The 19,520-nt window shown below is 49.5% G+C and overlaps 1 protein-coding gene across 1 annotated transcript in view; it reads left to right on the top strand.

The window, feature by feature from the left end:
* The first annotated feature begins 232 nt into the window (after nucleotides 1-232).
* The window catches only part of AMOTL1 (angiomotin like 1), a 66,882-nt gene continuing 47,594 nt past the window's right edge, over nucleotides 233-19,520 (top strand). The window contains exons 1-3 of the mRNA XM_064170168.1: nucleotides 233-314; nucleotides 12,184-12,330; nucleotides 15,451-16,333. Coding sequence (XP_064026238.1) covers nucleotides 272-314; nucleotides 12,184-12,330; nucleotides 15,451-16,333 — 1,073 coding nt within the window. The 5' untranslated portion in view covers nucleotides 233-271. The remainder of the gene's footprint in view (nucleotides 315-12,183; nucleotides 12,331-15,450; nucleotides 16,334-19,520) is intronic.

The raw sequence follows: 19,520 nt of genomic DNA on the forward strand, positions 1-19,520 counted from the left end.
CCAGCCTGGGGGCCTCGGCCTCCTCCAGGACCTGCTGCCCTCACCGCACTGACAGAAAGCAGCAGCAACCCGCCACACTCGGGACCCACCCGGCACTCCGAGGGGGCGGACACCGCCACGCCCCCTGCCCCTGTCCCGCTCCGCCCCCGGTGCTGGTCCCGCCCCTCTCTCGGCCCCGCCCCCGTCGTGGTGCCGGCCCCGCCCGGCCCCGCCCCGCCCCTGCCCGCGGCGGGCGGCGGGTGCGCGCCCGGGGGCGGCGGGAGCAGTGCGGATGGCCAAGGTGCTGCCGGCGACGGCGGGGCACGGGGCTGGAGGTAACAGCGGTGTGTGTGAGTGCGTGTCCGTGCGTGCGCCCGCGGGAGAGCCTGTGTCTTTGTCCACTGGTGTACCGAGAAGCGCACCGGGGTGGTGTATCGGGGTATACGGGAGCGGCACTATGGGCTGTCTCTTCTCATGCCTTCCCATGCATGAAGCGGGTACTGCGTGGGGAGCTGGCAGGGCTTGCTGTACCCCGCGGAGGTGTCCCGTCGCTAACCCGGGAGCCCGATCCTCAGCTCCCCCTGGACCGTGCCCCGCTTCTTTGCCAGGACCTGTCCTACAGTTCCCTGGGGAGGCCTGGCCAGGCTCCTGGAGCCAGCGCATCCAGCTGCCTCCCGAGCTGCTCGGAAAACCTTGGCGGTGTGGGAGCAGGGGGCGAATTTTTCCTTCCCCCGCGCCGCTGCACCGTTAGGGTCGAGCCGCCCACCGCGGCTCCATGTTTCGCCGCTCTCTGAACCCTCGTCCAGTACTTCAGCGAATTTTCTCCTCTTGGAAAGGCAAAAGCAGCCGGGTGTGCGAGCCCGGGGTGAGCGCCGGAGCAGCCAGCAGTCTGGTTGGGATGTTTGCCGTTCATTTGGGCAGAGGAATGTGTCAGGCGTGGAGGGGGAGCTGCCTCCGGCATTCACGGGAGGAGCGAGGCGAGCGGCAAGGGCAGCGTCTCCAGCTAGACCCGGAGCGGCCGCTCGTGTTTCCGCAGCAGCACTCGCGGCAGCTCCGTGGGTCCCTCAGCGCCAGGCGGTCACCTCTCGGCCCAGCCCGGTGATCCGAGGGAGACTTCAGAGAGGCCCCTCGGGGTGACTGACGGCGTCTCCCATCCCGTCCCGTCCCGCCGCGGGGTGCGTGGGGCGGGCAGGGCCGGCGGCTGGGCTAGAGGCAGGAAGGGCCTCCCACGCCGGGAGAGCGTTTTCTGTCGTTGTTGTTGTAGGGGGATGGTGAGAGGGAACTTTTGTGTTTAACCTTCCTACCCCTGCAGGGAGAACAAAGATAAACTCCTGCACAGAGTAAAAACGGAGCATTGAAACAGGAGGTTAAAAAAAAAGAAAAGACAAACGTGAATTTGGCTCGAATCATCCTGCCAGGTTTTGTGATTCATAATTTTAAGTGTCGGAAAGCCACTCCGTGTACTTTTTCCACTTTCGATGGAAAGAGGTTGGGTTTTCCCCTTCTCTTTCCTGGTGCTGTGCAAGTGTCCCAGGAGCGGGGAGCGGCGGAGCCGCCGGCTGCTGCACACCCGCTGCAAACCCAGTTCTGCCTGCCGAGGCATCTGCAAGGCCCTTACCGGGCATCTACTGGTTCCAGACTTTGGGTTTTGGTATAAAAACAAGCCAAAAAAGCTTTCTGAAGGAGGTATGGCTGTGAAGATGGGGAGTCCCTTGATTTTTCCTGTGCACAGGTAGCTGTCAGGGCCGTCCCGCTCCCAGGTGTGCATGCAGATGTGTATTTAGGGTGTGTACATTTACATGTATGTAGAGATGTATAAAATATAAGTAGATATACTTTTATAAAGAGTCATCTATTACTACAAGTATATAAATGAACATATGTGTTACACATACACTTATATTTATATGGATATATAATATGTATGTGTATATGTAGTCATTGCTAATGGCCAGGAAAAGCTCTTAAAAGGGTGCTGGAAATACCTTCTCAAGAAATGCCAAGTGGTCAGGGCAGGGAATAGTGGGTGAGGGAGAGCTCACAGTAAAACTCTCTCTGAGGCTGCACTGGGTGCTTGCTGTGGCCTCATGTTGGGGGGTCGTATCCTGCTTTGCCTTCCTCATCGCCAGCTTCGACTGGAGCAGTGCTCTGAGCGGATGATTGCATGAGCTGGTTTCACATTGTCAAGTAGGAAGGCGTGTGCCCATCGTGTTGCTGAGCCTGTGCCCCTCAGTTTCCCCAGGCTGTATGAGGCTGGTGGGAGCCTGCCCATCACCTGCATGTCTGTCCCCTATCCAGATGTCCATTGCACCCCTTTACTCTCTGCCAGCATTTGGCAGAGGGAGCTTTGCTTTCGGAAAGCACTCAGCTGCTGGAGGAGGGCAGCTTTGACCCAAACAGGCAGATACTGCTGCTCCGAAGCCCTCAGTGCCTGCAGGATTCATGGCTGCTCTCAGGATCAGTGGCCACTCTCACTTTTCATTCCATGTGCCTGTGGCGCTGGCAACGAGAGCAGGGGCAGTTTCCAGGGTTCTAGTCCTGCACGGTGACCTGGACCAAATACTCCACACATCAGCATCCTGAATGGAGACAGCTCTGGTCCTCCTTGCAGAAGCCCCTGTGTGAGGAAGTGCTGCTACAGAGCATTGCATTTCTCCAGTGAAGAGATGCCGAAGGGGAGTTTGTAGGCATCCCAGCAGCAGTCAAAGGAGGAATATGCTTGAAGCTGCCCGGGAGGTGGACTTTAGGGATGCATGTGGAGGTTTCAGGACAATGTGGAGATGTTATTACTGACCATTGCAGCTTTCCTTTTGGGGAAATGAAAGCTTGATGGTCCCCAGTGCCATTCTTTTTAACGCCGATGGGTTTATAACTTGTGTTAGAGGTCAGATCTGGTACAAACGTTATTTGGTGCTAAGGTAGGAGTACGTGACTTGTGCAGCCTCCTAGTCCTGGAAACCATTATGAGGATAGCTGCATACTCTGGTTTTCACACAGAGACTATCTGCTAATGTAATAGTCCCAGTGGAAACTTCAGTGCACAGGAATATTTTGCGGATTTGGGAAAAATCCCAGGAGGATTTTTGGTTTCATATAGCAATTGCTTTTTGGCAGCTTTGAGATAGATGTGATCTGGTTCCCATTTATGTCCTGAATTTTTACATGGAACAGCCTGCCTTTGACCCAGGGCAGAAGTACAAATAGATGGAAGGAGATAAAGAGGAGTAATTATAACAACAAGAACAACATCACATCTGTGTATATAAAAAAAATGGTTAGGGCAACTTTTGCATGGAAATGTTGCATTTAGGAAGTGTATCTGGGTTTGGTTGGTTGTGTTTTTTTTTGATCCTTTAAGTGGCTTTTTCAGTAGGCAGGGTACTTCTGTGGGTGTAAATCTGGAGTAAATCTGTAAAAGCTGGTGAAATTGCTCCAGATTAGGGTCAGAGCATGTGAGAGCAGAGTTCTGCCTCACAGTAAGGTGTATCCCATGTGTGACAGCATATCCTACAGTGTTTTCTGGCTCTCAGTGGTCTTAGCCCCATTGTGTGTGGTGCTGGGCTCTGCCTTCTCTCTATCATACATCATTTCTCTATCTTATATCTCTACCACATTTTGAAATTGCATGGGGTTCTTCTTGCACAAGCCAGGCAATGATGGCCAGCACATGTCGAGGCAGCACCTCTCAAGAAGTAGGGATGGTCTATAGGGGAGTGCCACATCTCAAGAAAACAGTGTGGGATTAAACAACTGAGCAATGCTTGGGCTTATCTGCACGGACCATATTTGTTAGCACAACTGTGAATGTGCTTTAGACAACAGTAACTGCAGTGATCAAGGCTCAGGCTGGAAAAATAATGACATTATTTTATTAACTTAGTGAGTAATGAATTAAAATCCTTAAAATGAAAATCAGTGTATATTAAAGACCTAAACCAATGGACATAGTTAAAAAACTCAGTCTTTCCTCCTCAGTGTGTGTGCTGTGGGCAGATCAGGTCAGGGAACAACACACAGGTCTCCTCGAGGTACTTGGAAGGCAGGAGGCACCCAGGTCACCCCACGAATCTAGCCTAGGCTTCTGCATTATGCAGAGATGGGGACATACTTCTCAGGGGGACTCTCCCCAGGTTGGCTGCCTGGGATAGAATCACAGAATAAACCAGGTTGGAAGAGACCTCCAAGGTCATCTAGGCCAACCTATCACCCAGCCCTAGCCAGTTAATTAGACCATGGCACTAAGTGCCTTATCCAGGCGTTTTTTAAATACCTTCAGGGATGGTGACTCCACCACCTCCCTGGGCAGCCCATTCCAATGGCAAATCACTCTCTCTGTGAACAACTTCCTCCTAACAGCCAGCCTATGCCTCTCCTGGCACAACCTGAGACTGTGTCCCCTTGTTCTATTGCTGGTTGTCCAGGAGAAGAGACCAACCCCCACCTGGCTACAGCCTCCCTTCAGGGGACAAATAGCAGCAAGCATCTGCTTTTAAGGAGCAAAGAGGCTGTGCTGTTGGGCTAAAAGCATTGGGTTGCCTGAGGAAATTGGAAAGTGCTTGGTATATGGCAGGAAGGAGTGAGTGATGCAGGAGGATGCACCCATCCCCTGGGACAGGTCCCCTTGCCTGTCGTGTGTTGTTTCTGAGCTGGTTTTGAGGTGATGGCTCCACACTGTCAGCCATTACTATGATCTTCCCTGTTCCAAATCCATGCACAGCCATCTCAGAGCGGGAACTAAAGGCTGTTATCTTGTTAGCACTTCTGTGTGCAATACCTTTATTACATTTCTGCATTTTTAAAGTGGCTGAATATAAATTGCATGTAATGATTTAATAACGGAAAGCACATCATTTTAATATATATTCTGGTGGGAAGGTTTCATTTCTTTTTCCTGTAGACACGATACTTAATAATGCAAAGGCTCTGCTCAGTGTAGGGTTATCATGAGCAGTTCTTCACATGGATCAAATGAAGAACTGTAGGTCCTTAGCCTACAGTTTGTTGCCTGGCTTAGGAAAAAAAAAGAGGAAGACCTCTAGAAGTCTGAAGATCCATATGATAGAGTTCAATGCCTGCATTTTCAGTTAGAGAGTACTGTGCAGTCTTTGTACTATTTTAGTTCTGTCCTTATCCCAGGCTCCTTTGTGCCCTGCAAGTTTGTGGGAATGACTCAGAGAGAAAGCTATTTAACCTAAAGGACACCACTGGCAAAAAGCATAGAATGATAAAGAGTGATGTCAGTGACTGAGTGGGAACTGAGGAGAATATTTATGTGTATCTGGGGAAGAGGATCCTGAAACCTCTTCCAAATGGGATGAGAAAAAAAAAATTCCTCTTCCTCAATGCTGTTTGTTTGATTCAAGAAGAGAGCTTTGTAGTAGGCTTGCTTAAAGTAACAAGGAGCTAGACTGAATGATCCACAGTCCTAGGTCCTATTTCACTTCTGGTTAATTAATGGAAGGGCTTAAATATCCAAGTGACACAGATCATGCCAGTGCTTTTCTGTAACATGATCATTTTTAAAGGCAGTAAGTACAGTTAATCATAACTTAAACTCCTGCTTTGTAAGTGTCTCGTCTGTATGTTGTAGCTGGCTGATTTATGATTATCATTTTTTCCCCAGTGGAAAAAGAAAAGTTCCTTCCCTAAGAATTTTCATGATGAATATTTATCTTGGAAGTTTTTTATGTCTTGGAAACCAAAATTTATGGTGTAGTGAAAATATCTGAAGACTCTTTGCTGTACTGATGAGTGGCATGGCTGTAGCAGAAGTGTTGTCTTAAGCTCAAAGTCAGCCTTTGTATTTCACTCTCTTGCTGAGACTTTCTTCTTCCACTTTCAGCTCTGAGTAATACTTAGCCTTTTATCTGAGAGCAGCAATGCTGACTCGAGTCATCATTGTGCCACTGGCACTTTGATCAAAGTAGAAATTTCAATTATTGATTCAATTCTTTGAATAAATTTAGGTGGGCTGTGTATTGTAGACTCAGTTTTACAGCTGCAGAGGCAATTTCAGATCTTGCAATACCTTCAAAGTGCACGTGTTTGTGCAAAGCCCAGCACAGCCACCTCAGGAACGTGCATCCCTTCCTTCATCAGCTTGATGTGCGGGTAACTGCTTGGCAGCTGCAATGAAAATGCTTTGCCTGCATCTTGCCTCTCTTCTGGGGGTGAGCCTGGGACAGGGGTAAAAAACCCAGCAGATTATTCTAACATTATAAAACCTGTAACCACCTGAGATGAAAGAGCTGTGATGGGCACCATTCGCCCCCACACGCCCACACACCTGATTTCCATCGGGAAGGCGGGGAGGCACGGGCATCCGTGGGGGATCTCCCGGGCGAGCAGACTTGGCTCTGCTCTTTCCAGTATCCATCTGATCTCATGCCAAGTTCAAGAGCCGCTTTCAAGACGCCTTTGCTTTGCTTGTAGCTTTTTTCTCATCCACTTTGTTTTTTGCTGAGGGGAAGCAAGTATGAAAATAAGCATGAGGCAGAAGCTTCACAGAAAGCGTTTGTCCTTGTAGGCAGTTCAAGTTGGGTGTGTTAGCACGATTCTTTGGGAGATAGGTGATTTGGCTGCCTACATCATCTTTTCTCTTTGGTCTTTCTTGGACAAGGCACTTTTTGGAGAGTGACACAGTGGTACCTGAGCTGGGAGACTCCAGGAACTCTTCTTGAGCAAGAGAACAGCACAACGTGGATCCTGGAGCTAATACTGAGATGAGGATTTCTTTCCTTGGAGCAGGGTGCTGCAGAGGAGGGTCTCAGCCTGAATACTGCCAGGCAGTGGGGTGAGGCATCTCCTGGCTCAGATGTGGTAGATCTTCAGCTTTCATGTGGGAAACAAGAGGTGATACTTGCTCACATCTGGTGTGCGTTAAGCGAGTTGGATTTCTGTTCTGCAAGATGTTTCTCTTCTCCCATGAAAATAATATTGGTGGTGCTTGTTCAGTCCTCAAGGGGCTCAGGAGCTGTGGTGTGATGGTTTGGGTGTTACCCGTCCCCTCCCCACTTTAGAAATCACCCAGACTAGTCTCAGTCGGCTCTGGGAATATAAATGAAGCTATTTATTTACAGCTAGCACAATATACAAGCAGGTATTTACACTATATACAGTTATATACAGGCTTCAAACTAACACATGTGGCAGCGGATCTGAGGTTCCCAAGCAGAATTTCAGGGTGTAGGAGTCAGTCAGCCACCCTAGAAGTGACTTAGAAAACGTGCACATCAACAGGGGAGCTGCTGATGGGAAACAATCACTAATGCATGTCTGAATCCCTGCTCTTTGGACTTGGGGGTGCACAGGATTCCCAGGGCTGCTGGAGAAGAGTTGCCAGTGATACAAAGAGGTTCCCTTGCAGTGCTGTTGGAAGCAGTGTCTCCTTTTTTTGTAGGTCAACAAAGAAATGGAACATATGAGTTAATTTTTTTCTGAGTTGAAGGAGTCTCAGATCTGCCTCCCAGCCTTTGGAGCGTGGCATGGCTGTGTGGCTGCATCACTGGGTACACTGACCCCCCCTCTCAAAATTAGAGCGATGCTTAGGAGAAGAAGTAATATTCACAGGCCTGGGTGCCCATGAAGGAGTGTCCAGCCTCAGCAAAGAGTCCCTGCAACCTGTTATAGAGGGACTGATTGGTCCACCCTGGGGAATTTATGGCACAGACTTTAAGGCAGCTCCTGAGACCCTGGAGTGCTTTAACTGCCCTTTTGTTTTTTCCCTTAATTGTTTTGCTTACATGTTGACATGAGGTTTATTTATGCAATGACAGGGCAGGGAAAAAAAAACGTTTTAAATGTGGAGTAAGGTATTTATACTCATTTCTGGCTTGGCTATGAGGCGGAAGGACAGATGTGAGCTTGGAAACAATGTCATTTTTATCCTGTCGTTTTTGGACCTTCTTTACAAACCATGGCAGAGTTTACAGGAAAGCGTAAAGCCATCTTACCTTTTAATTTCAGATGATTGCTTTGGATGGTTTTTGAAATGCCTCAGTCTCTTTGGAGCCTCTCAGTCAGTAGGGTACAAATTGGAAGAGAATTTTTTTGAAGGACAGTTCTGTGTTTTTATTTGCCTGGGTGGCTTTAGCGTGGCAGAGGAGGAGCTGTATGTACTGGCAAGGCTGCAGGCAGCTGCAGAGCATTACCTGGGTGGGGGGCAGTGGGTGGATGCAGAAACTCATCACCCAGGTGTTGCCTCTAAATAGCAGTATCTCAGTATAACAAGCATTTTTTGGTGTTTTACTGAAGATGAGAGTAGTAGTGCAGTTTGGCTGTAGGAAAGCTGTCTTCCCATAAAAGTAATTGGAGGCAATTTCTTTCTTGAGGATGCTGGTAATCTTCTGAAAACATGACTTTCCTGTAATGTCACAGCAATGAGCTTCCTGGGAGGTTTTGCTTTAGATGCTTTTCAAAACCATAATGAAACCACATCATAAACAAGAAACATATAAGCATTGCTTCTTCCATCTCTGGGCCCTTGCTGACTATCTGATGTTAATCTCAACAGATGATTCATTGAAATAGCTCTGAATCTTCAAATGGATTGCACTGCTGTGTAGTAACCCTCCAGGAGAATATGCCTACTTCTGTAAGGCATAATGCATGTTTATCTTACAAAGAAAAAAGAGGAAAACAAATGAATTGGTGTGAGACAGTCACTTCAGTTGGGAGAGTTGGTAGAGATGCAGAAGTGAAGGCCTGGAGCAGCTGTCCAATTCAACAAGGACTGAACTGAGCCAGAAGTATGGTCATTTCTTACAAGGGTGGCTGTAAGAAACACTGGATATATGGCAGTGGAAGAGATGATGTCTATGAACTAGGCTATATCCTGGCATGAGAGATGATGTCTATGAACTAGGCGATATCCTGGCATGCTGGGTTCAAATGGACTGAGATGGCTTTTGAGAATGGGAGAAGGCAAAGCACAATTGGCAGATGCCTGTGGGCACTGACAGAGGTGATAAGAGTTCATTCTTCTTGCCAGCATTAGTGACAAAACATGGGGGAGCAGCTACAGTTTGTGGCTTAGGATCTTTGGGCTAGATATGGATAGAAAAACCTTCTCTGTGGACAGGTCCTTCAATGGGTGATAATCTCCATCCTAGATTATTCTCTGCTGGTTGCTTACCTGTGGTTCCTTGCTGAGCACTGCTGCTCTGGCACCAGGATTCAGTTATAAGGATGAAAATCACCTTTTTTGCTGAGCACCATAGTAGAGTAGGGTGGTTTGGGAAAGGAGCAAGTGCCTGAGCGTTAGATCAGCACCTTGCACCTCAGCAGATCTGGGTGTATAGCAAACAGAGGAGCTGGATTTTGGGAGGCTTCAGTGACAGGATGAGGGAAAAGAAGAAAGGCTCACGCCTTGCACTGTAAGGCTCATGAGGCTTCACTGAGCTTTCAGGTGGTGTGCTACTTCCCATGATCTGGCTCATGGCTACAAGCCAAGCGCTGATCTTTCGGAACTGTTATCTCTTTTACACGTGAACTGGGCTTCTGTGCCAGTTACAGCTGACATTTTACTGAAACCTGCTGTGAATGAATATAAAATATCATTGCATCATTCAAAACCATAAACCATTGTTAGATCAACATGGGCACAGCAAAGTGCAGTGGTTTCTGCCTGAGTTGGAGCTACTTGGTTTTGACTCTGAGTCATGAGATCAAGCTGGTAGTTGCTGGCTGGTCAGGTTGCCTGTAGTGTTTGGAGCCCCTCATGTTCATGTTCCTCAGTCTGCAGGTTTTCATTGTTTCACCTCGATCTGCTTTTTCTTCATAAAACAAGCCCAAGCTCAAAACTTTCTTGTTTCATAGAGGATTCCTGATTCCAAGGCAGGACTGTGTGTACAGTGGAGTAGTGAAGGGTGCCTTTAATGCTGTTCTGTACCAGAATAGATTGGTAATTTTGGAAATCAGGGGTTTCTTAAGTCAGCATCAGCACAAATTCCAGCCCAGTCTACTGTGCTCATTTTCACAAACATATTTGACTTTAATCTACTCAAGTGAGCAATCTTTCCTTCTTGCTTTCTGATTATAGATCCCTGCCGTACACATTCATGCATAATATGAATGGTAAAGTGATGAATTCATTAACATTTTGTAGAAAGGCTGATTTCCTTTCTCTGGGTGCAGAAGAAAACAGTATTTTCTTGTCTCTAGATAAGATAGGCTGGACCTTGCCCCTCTCTACCCCCTTGCTGCCCTGATCCAGGCAGGGATGTGGGGTTAGTGATGACCTCTATGTAAGGAGGAGAGCAAAGCAGCTTCCCTGTGTTATATGTGCCAGTGAGCACACAGCCAAGCGCAAACCAAGCAGTCAGGATTAATAAGTTCAGGTCATCCGTGCCTGATGGTTTATCCCACAGAGCAGGGTGTTACAGCACTGCAGGAACTGCCCCACTGCAGGAACAGTGTCCCCCTGGGATGAATGGATATCCCACTGATGTCACTTCAGGCTGTCCACCTTGCTATTCAAGCAAGTCCCTTGGAAGTGACCAGTGCTGGAGGTTGGTGGCTGTTCCCCTAGTCTAAAACCTAGGGCAGCTGGTGGTGTAAGTGAAGAATGATTCTGCTGTGTTCCTGTCCCTGCTCCACCAAGGTACTTGGGGCAAGGAGATGGCCCACTTCCAAGGTTTGGACCTGAAAGAGCCTTCTCTTTACAAAAATGAGATGCTTAGAAAAATAAGTGGAGAATCATAAAACCGGTTGGGAGGGACTTCAAAAGATAATCTGGTTTGACATTTTGTGGGAAGGGGAATCTAGATGAGATTATCTAACATTCTGCCCAGTTTCATCTGGAAAATCTCTGCTGATGGGGACTCTGCCTTGTTCCTGGGGAGGTCGTTCCAGTGAATGATTGTTTTTGCTGTAAAAAAATTCTTTCTTATGCCAAAATAGAAGTTCTTTTTTTTTTTTGCAACTTGTACCCATTGCCCTTTGTCTTCCCTTTGTAGCTCCTTGTGAAGAGAGTTTCTGTCCTTTTTGTAGCTGCCCTTTAAGTACTGAAGCACTGTCCACCCCCAGCTTTCTCCAGGGAAAAAAGACACAACTCCTTCAGCCTTTCCTCACAGGACAGGTTCTGCAGACCTTTAATCATCTTCATAGCATCATGGAATGCACTGGGTTGGAAGGGGTCTTTAAAAGTCATTTAGTTCACCACCCCTGCAGTAAGCAGGGACATTGCCAGCTAGATAAGGTTCCTCAAAGCCCCATCAAGTCTGTCCTTGAATGTGTCCAGGGATAGAGGCTTTATCACGTCTCTGGGCAAGCTGTTCCAGTGTTCTACCACCCTCACAGTAAAAAAACTTCTTCCCAGTGTCCAGTCTTCGTTGTTTGGACCCTCTCAGGTCTGCCTGCATCTTGAACTATGGCATCAAGCCAGTGTCACTCCTGATTTAACACTGCTGTGATGCATTTTGTATAAGCTGGTTAAAAGAAGCTCTGCTGGAGAAAGCCACTACTGAGAGCAGATTTAGGATGAGCCTTGTTGCTTGCCAGGAGAGCTTGTTCTAGCTCACTGATTGTGAAAGGGGCTGGGGGACTGGTCCAGCTGTTGATGTCTGTGGGGTGCCGTAGCTTGGGCGTGCAGCTCCTGTGCGGTTGGTCTGCCAGACGCATTCCCATGGCCCTCCAGCTACATCCTCTCCTTAGCATATTAAGAACATCTGGACAAAGTGATTTATAAACTCTTTCCCTAGATGGGCTGTATTTTACATCTCAGCAATTTTCTGTATTGCTGAACCGTTATTCATGAGCAGATTTTTGTGGTAAAGTCTTTCCCAGACTTCAGCTCTAGTGAATGTGTGACTGTCTCCTCACCTGGCCTCCTTTCCTTCTTTATCACCACTCTCTGTTTTGTGCTGGCTCTGTTGCCTGCAAGTCCTGAGGCCATTCCTTGATTTGTGAGCTTGTCACTGTTAGTTCCTGTAAGCCTTGCTTTGTACCTGTACTGGAGACCTTTAAGGCCAGGCTGGGTCAGTACATGAAACACTAACGACTTGGTGACTGCCTCTTGTTCATCAGAGCTAGTATGTTATTTGAGTAGTGAGGGCAGAAGAACTGTCTTTCTTGGTGGCCTCAGCAGGGCTTCTTGGGCATTTAGATATGCTCAAGAAAATTTTTCGGACTGTGTCATAAGTCTTAGATTTGTATTTTGTCATTCAAGAAGTTTCTTTACTAACACCCTGCACTTCTTTCTTACAGGCTCCACATCTGTTTGTTACAAGCCTACTAGCCCAGTGCAAGTACTGGAAGACACAGGCTTTCTTTACCAGGATCACCAATTGTTTGCTGGCAGGCATGAAGCTTCTTCTCTAACAGCAGAAGTGATCAGTGCCAAAGAAAAAGCTGGTAAGTGTGTGGCTACACTTCTGTACAGACTCACCACATTTACTTTATTCTTTTCCCAGAGCATAAATTGATCGGTTTAGGCCAGTTACAAATCATATTCGTGGACTTGAAGGACAAATTCTCATCCTCAGTAAAGTCAAAGGGAGTTATTTTTGACATGAGTGTTATGCCCCACTGCAGCTTGCCACCTGTGTTTGTGGAGGATGCACTCTTCCTGCTTGTCGTTTGGGACATGCCTGCTTGTTACTACACAGCTGAGGTCCGTAGCTTTTTGCTGATGAAGCAGTACTGCAGGCATTTTGTGGAAAGCTCATTGTGGTCAGTCCTTTTGGACCTCACTAGTAGGCAACTAAAATACCTCTCCCAAATAAAAAAATGCTAATTGATGAGTAGCACAAGGTGGAAATCTGCCTTGTGTGGCGTTGGCTGTATCCATTTTCCTCAGACTTGTCTCAGGTGTAGTCTAGCAGCTTACACTGTGAGGTTTCTGGTATGTTGGGGAGAATTTTGTTGCATGCCTGTGAAAGTGTCAGGTGTGGTGAGTCTTCTGAGTGCAGTGATAACATGAATGAAGCACCAGGCTTGCTCTGATTGCAGTGACGTAGTAAACAGTTTGATACTTGGCTGTTTTGCAACCCGTTAAGCTGAGGTGTATGTGTGTATCTTGCTGGCTCAAACAGCAGCCTCTCTGAAACCTGGTGGCCAGGCTGCAAGCCCAGCAAGTCATGCTGACAGGCAGATAACATTGTCTCAAGGAAAGCAGGAGAGGTGAGTCCTGTAGGGAAGGCATAGAGTGAAACAGCCTGGGAACGTTCTCTCTCCCTCGAGCCCAAACATCATCATTAAGGCTTTGTCACCTGGACAGATGGGCAGAGTCCAATGGGATGGGGTTCAATAGCTCCAAGTGCAGGGTGCTGCACTTTGGCCACAACAACCCCATGCAGAGATACAGGCTGGGGTCGGAGTGGCTGGAGAGCAGCCAAACAGAGAGGGATCTGGGGGTGCTGATTGATACCCGCCTGAACATGAGCCAGCAGTGTGCCCAGGTGGCCAAGAGAGCCAGTGGCATCCTGGCCTGCATCAGGAATGGTGTGGTCAGCAGGAGCAGGGAGGTCATTCTGCCCCTGTACTCTGCACTGGTTAGACCACACCTTGAGTACTGTGTTCAGTTCTGGGCTCCCCACTTTAGGAGGGACAGTGAGATGCTTGAGTGTGTCCAGAGAAGGGCGACGAGGCTGGTGAGAGGCCTTGAGCACAGCCCTATGAGGAGAGGCTGAGGGAGCTGGGATTGGTTAGCCTGGAGAAGAGGAGGCTCAGGGGTGACCTTATTGCTGTCTACAACTACCTGAGGGGTGGTTGTGGCCAGGAGGAGGTTGCTCTCTTCTCTCAGGTGGCCAGCACCAGAACGAGAGGACACAGCCTCAGGCTGAGCCAGGGGAGATTTAGGCTGGAGGTGAGGAGAAAGTTCTTCACTGAGAGAGTCATTGGACACTGGAATGGGCTGCCCAGGGAGGTGGTGGAGTCGCCGTCCCTGGAGCTGTTCAAGGCAGGATTGGAGGTGGCACTTGGTGCCATGGTCTAGCCTTGAGCTCTGTGGTAAAGGGTTGGACTTGATGATCTATGAGGTCTCTTCCAACCCTGATGATACTGTGATACTGTGATACTGTAAATGTTAGTGAAAATGACATGTCCTCACTTTGAAGAGTCAAAGGCTTTTCTTCCCTTCTGGCATGAGGGTTATGTGTAAGTTTATCCCACAGCATGTGCACTAACTGATGAAACCTTAGGGAAACACCAGACCTCAAGAGAAAGTTTGCTTTTTAACTACTTTCAAATACCAAAAACACAAACATAAGTCTGTCTGGTCAACTCCTCTGAGAATTTGAAGGAGAAGGAGAGAAAGTTGCCAAGAATGACCTAAAAACACCTGAACTGAAAATGGCATTCTCTCCTTGCCTAGGGACGTGGGAGGACTCTGTCCAGAGATGTTGACTTCTCATTTTTGTCCACATTGGGGTCTTACAGGAGCATCCCTCTGGGCTCAGACATCACTCAGACAAATGTCTTGCACCACTGGAGGAACTCTCCAGGAGGGAGGGATTCTAGCCTCCCAGCCATGGTTATTTGTCATTTAGCTGCTTAGCTCTAGGCAAGCTCCACTGCATTCACAGTGCACAAATGGTGCCATTGCCTCTTACTGCGTTAGGGTTGTGTAGTTAATCTGTCTGTGATCTTTGCAAAATGCTAGCATTACATCTGTGAGCATTAACACCTTCCTTGCACTAACCCAGCAGAACTACAACAGTTAGTATTGGCTCTTGTAGGAGCAGTGTTACTGACCAGAAAGAAAATTGCAGTTTTACAGGAAGATGCTAGAACACAGATTATTCTTTCATTATCCTTTCATTTTCAGTATCAGTTCCCAGGTTTTCTGTGATGTGTTCTGCCTTTTATTTTGTTGTGGCAGACAAGTGCACTTAGGAGGGGATGTCACACCTCTGACTTTGGCCTTCAAAATTGTAACTTGCCATGCAGGCTGCCCCTGTAAGCTATGCAAGGCATCTCTGGGGGGACATCAAACACTGGAACATGCTTCCTAGAGAGGTGCTTGATACCTCAAGCCTGACAGTTTTTAAGAGGCATTTGAACAGTGCCCTAATTACATGCTTGAGCTTGGTCATCCCTGAAGTAGTGCAGCAGTTGGACTAGATGGTTGATTTAGGTCTCTTCCAACTGAAATACTCTATTCTAATTTTAGAAAAGACTCAGTTTCTCCTGTCACTCCACGGACTTGGAGGGGGTTCAGAGTGGTGCGGGGCTCATGGAGTATTGTGAAGGGGAGTGCTGGGGAGGGGACAGGTGTATGTTTTTGGGAGTCACTGCAAACAGAATTAGGCGTTATCTAGGGTGGGGTGGGAGCATTCTAGGGTGGGCTCTAGGGAGCAATGCCCTGTTGCCTTTGGCGACTTCCAGCCGTATGCCTTCTGCTCGCACGGGGACCCTGGCAGGGCACTGCCCTTGAAGTGGGCACAACGCCGCAGATGTGGGATGCTGAGGGGGGAAGGAATCAGACCCCTAGAACAGCAGAGCTAACGGCCACTTCTCTCTCTCCCTGCCCAGCTGAGGAGGCCCTCTGCACCTTGCACCCATCCAGCTTCCGCAGGGTCCCAGAGGCGGAGATGCGAGGTGCAGAGGAGGTGGCAGCCGGCACCGTCTTGCAGCGCCTGATCCAGGAGCGGCTGAGGTATGGCAACCCCAGCGAGAACATGAACCTGTTGGCCATACAGCACCAGGCGACGGGCAGCGCCGGACCCTCCAACAGCACCGCCAGCACTCTCTCTTCCGCAGAAAACCTGGTGCCCGAAGAGCCGCCAATGGTCCAGCCGTCGGGGCGGCAGGAACCACAGGGGCAGGAGCACCAGGGGGACGGTGCTGTGATGGAGAAGCAGCCCCGGGCCCCACAGCCCCCACATGGCACTGAGGAGCTGCCCACCTACGAGGAGGCCAAGGCCCAGTCTCAGTTTTTCCGAGGCCAGCCCCCGCCAGCCACCACTGCTGCACCAGGTTTCTATGGCACATCTGGCCAGAAGTCCAGGACGGAGGGGAGGCCGACAGTGAACCGGGCCAACAGCGGGCAGGCGCATAAGGACGAGGCACTGAAGGAGCTGAAGCAGGGCCATGTCCGCTCGCTAAGCGAGAGGATCATGCAGCTCTCACTAGAAAGGAACGGGGCCAAGCAGCACCCCCCAGCCCCAGGGGTCGGGAAGGTCTTCAAGGCAACCCCAGCAGCCAGCAAGGCTGCAGACCCGCGGGGCCCACCACCTGAGTACCCCTACAAAGGGAAGACGGCAGCCGCGGGCAGCAAGGCACAGGACCATGGGCTCTTCTACGGCGAGCAGCCGGCACAGGATGTCCTCAAGGCCTCCTATGCCGCTCCACAGCCTGCGCGGGCAGAGGCGGCCCTCGTCCGCTACCAGCCACCCCCAGAGTACGGGGTCAGCAGGTAATGGCTGCCAAGAGGGAATGGGTCTGCTGCAGGGGCCCAGTCCTGCCCTTACTGGAAGGGATGGTTTCTGCAGTAGATGTGGACCCTGTGAGCTTCAGCCTCAGGCACGGGGTAGGGACATCAGGCCGCCGTGGGTGGGCTCGTATGGGCCAGCTGGTGGCCACGCTTGCATCTCCAGGAAGGCTGTGTAAAGCATCTATGCCCCTTATGCCCTGCTCAGGTCCTGCCAGCAGAGCTCACATGGGGTTTGCACAGTCCTGGGCCCCTCATGCTGGGCCTCTCTGCGAGCACAGGCTTATTCCAAGCACATTAGAAGTAATCCACAGCCTTTACTCATTGAGAGCTGATCCCTGAGAGTGGGCAGGTTTGCTCCCTTTGGAGCTGAGCCCACGTGTTGAGTGCTCCCTTTTCCTTGCTGTACCTAAATATCACAGTATCACAGTATCACCAAGGTTGGAAGAGACCTCATAGATCATCAAGTCCAACCCTTTACTACAGAGCTCAAGGCTAGACCATGGCACCAAGTGCCACGTCCAACCTTGCCTTGAACTGCCCCAGGGACGGCGACTCCACCACCTCCCCGGGCAGCCCATTCCAGTGTCCAATGACTCTCTCAGTGAAGAACTTTCTCCTCACCTCCAGCCTAAATCTCCCCTGGCTCAGCCTGAGGCTGTGTCCTCTCGTTCTGGTGCTGGCCACCTGAGAGAAGAGAGCAACCTCCTCCTGGCCACAACCACCCCTCAGGTAGTTGTAGACAGCAATAAGGTTACCCCTGAGCCTCCTCTTCTCCAGGCTAAACAATCCCAGCTTCCTCAGCCTCTCCTCGTAGGGCTGTGCTCAAGGCCTCTCACCAGCCTTGTTGCCCTTCTCTGGACACGCTCAAGCATCTCAATGTCCCTCCTAAACTGGGGGGCCCAGAACTGAACACAATACTCAAGGTGTGGTCTAACCAGTGCAGAGTACAGGGGCAGAATGACCTCCCTGCTCCTGCTGACCACACCATTCCTGATGCAGGCCAGGATGCCACTGGCTCTCTTGGCCACCTGGGCACACTGCTGGCTCATGTTCAGGCGGGTATCAATCAGCACCCCCAGATCCCTCTCTGTCTGGCTGCTCTCCAGCCACTCCCGAGCCCAGCCTGTATCTCTGCATGGGGTTGTTGTGGCCAAAGTGCAGCACCCTGCACTTGGAGCCATTGAACCCCATCCCATTGGACTCTGCCCATCTGTGCAGGCGGTCAAGGTCCCGTTGCAGAGCCCTTCTGCCCTCCAACCCAGCCACATCTGCCCCCAGCTTAGTGTCATACATGTATTTCTCTGTCTCATCCCTGTCTCTCTGCCTGCCTGCATAGTGTTTTGCTGGATTTGGAAGGCTAGTGGTGTCTAGTGTGATTGTGGGTGGTTTTCATGTTGCAGGCTGCCTCAGTAGGTCTTTTCTGACCCCAAAATGTTGACTTAAGTTAGGTGCACTTACTCTGCCACAGCACTTGCGTAGAAAAAAGGTAGTGCAGCTCACCCGTCTCTTTCTGAGCTTTGTAAGGCATGAATTAGAATCATAGAATCAACCAGGTTGGAAGAGACCTCCAAGATCATCCAGTCCAACCTAGCACCCAGCCCTAACCAATCAACTAGACCATGGCACTAAGTGCCTCATCCAGTCTTTTCTTGAAGACCCCCAGGGACGGTGCCTCCACCACCTCCCTGGGCAGCCCATTCCAATGGGAAATCACTCTCTCTGTGAAGAACTTCTTCCTAATATCCAGCCTATACCTACCCTGGCACAACTTGAGACTGTGTCCCCTTGTTCTATTGCTGGTAGTGAGAGGTTTCATGTCAAGACAGGGACAACTCCAAGTGTGGTTCTGATGAGCTTGCGAGACACTTGTGGCAGGCAGAGGGACCTGGTCTGGGTGTTGCTGGTCTTCCTCCAGCTACGTTTATGTTTTGGTTACCAGTCTGTCACTGTGTGGGGTTTGTGCAATTGTTTGAGAGCAAAATGCTATTTTTAAGAGCTCAGTGAAAATCTCTTTATGCTAAGAAACAGCTATAGGAACTCAAGGGCAAGGTGATTGAGCTGGAGGCCATGCTCTATCACAGTCGTTCATGATGCTGACAAACAGCTCTGGCACCAAGCAGATCCACCCTCACAGAAAAGGAGGTGGTTATGGGGTTTTGTCTTACTCTTAGAAAATGCTGATTCAATACCCACAGACTGTTCTCCTGAGTCTGCCGAAGTGAGCAGACCTGGGCACTGCAGCACTGCTGCAGCTAACCAAAAATGGCACTGATGTTAAGTGGGAAGCCCTTTGGAACTGATTTAAAAACCTAGTCCAGGTGCCTGGTCAGCAAGCTTAATACTGGTTTTAGTGCAGCTTTGCATGCTGGCAGCATGGGCCAATCCATAGTCTTATTCCAAACTATGGGGAGAAACACCCCAGCTTGGAATGGTGATTACTGCTGTTTCCTGGGAAAGCAGCACAGTTTAACCTCCAAAACACAATGCAGAGGGCATGCCTGCAGCCTCTGTGTGCTGTTTTCTTTGCATGATAATGGAAAAATGTCCCTCCTGACAGGTTCAAAGACACCCAAGAGGATGTGTTGTGCAGCAGAGTTCTGGCAGCATTGCAAAGCAGAATCATTGTGGTTTGCAGACTTAGTGAAAAATCTTGGGTGGTGTCTCTCTTGCAGCTGAACAAGGACCTGAGCCTGCATATATTCCTGGTGGCTGCTCCAGCATGCGTTGCAGGGATAGGTTAGGAGGTTGGCATAGCCAGGGAGTGTTTCACCCAACCTAGGTTTGGTCTAAGGTATATGGTCTCTTTTTTGCTTTCCCTAAAGTATTTTTGGGTCCTGGTGGGCAGACAGGGATTTTCAGCTCCTTCTTAGCTCCCTTCACACGGTGCACAGATTTTTTGGGATGTTTCCTGTCTACATGTTCTTGCTGGCTATACTTTAGGTGATAATTAGTGCTAGCAGGACTGTTGTCCACTTGTAGAGTATCTTGTGTCCTTGCTTTGCACAGCACCAGGGGCTGCACAAGAGATATTAGCAAGCAGCAGACTTCATCCTCACCTCAGGCTTTTTTCTGTGGTATTTTTCAATACAGGAATGTCCACTGCTTGTGTTGCTTGGGTGCAGTGACATATTCACTGCTGGCATTACCAAGACTTGTTCTTGATTGGTAT

The sequence above is a fragment of the Pogoniulus pusillus genome, chromosome 3 (genome assembly GCF_015220805.1).
Source record: "Pogoniulus pusillus isolate bPogPus1 chromosome 3, bPogPus1.pri, whole genome shotgun sequence".
In the NCBI taxonomy this organism is placed as follows: domain Eukaryota; kingdom Metazoa; phylum Chordata; class Aves; order Piciformes; family Lybiidae; genus Pogoniulus; species Pogoniulus pusillus.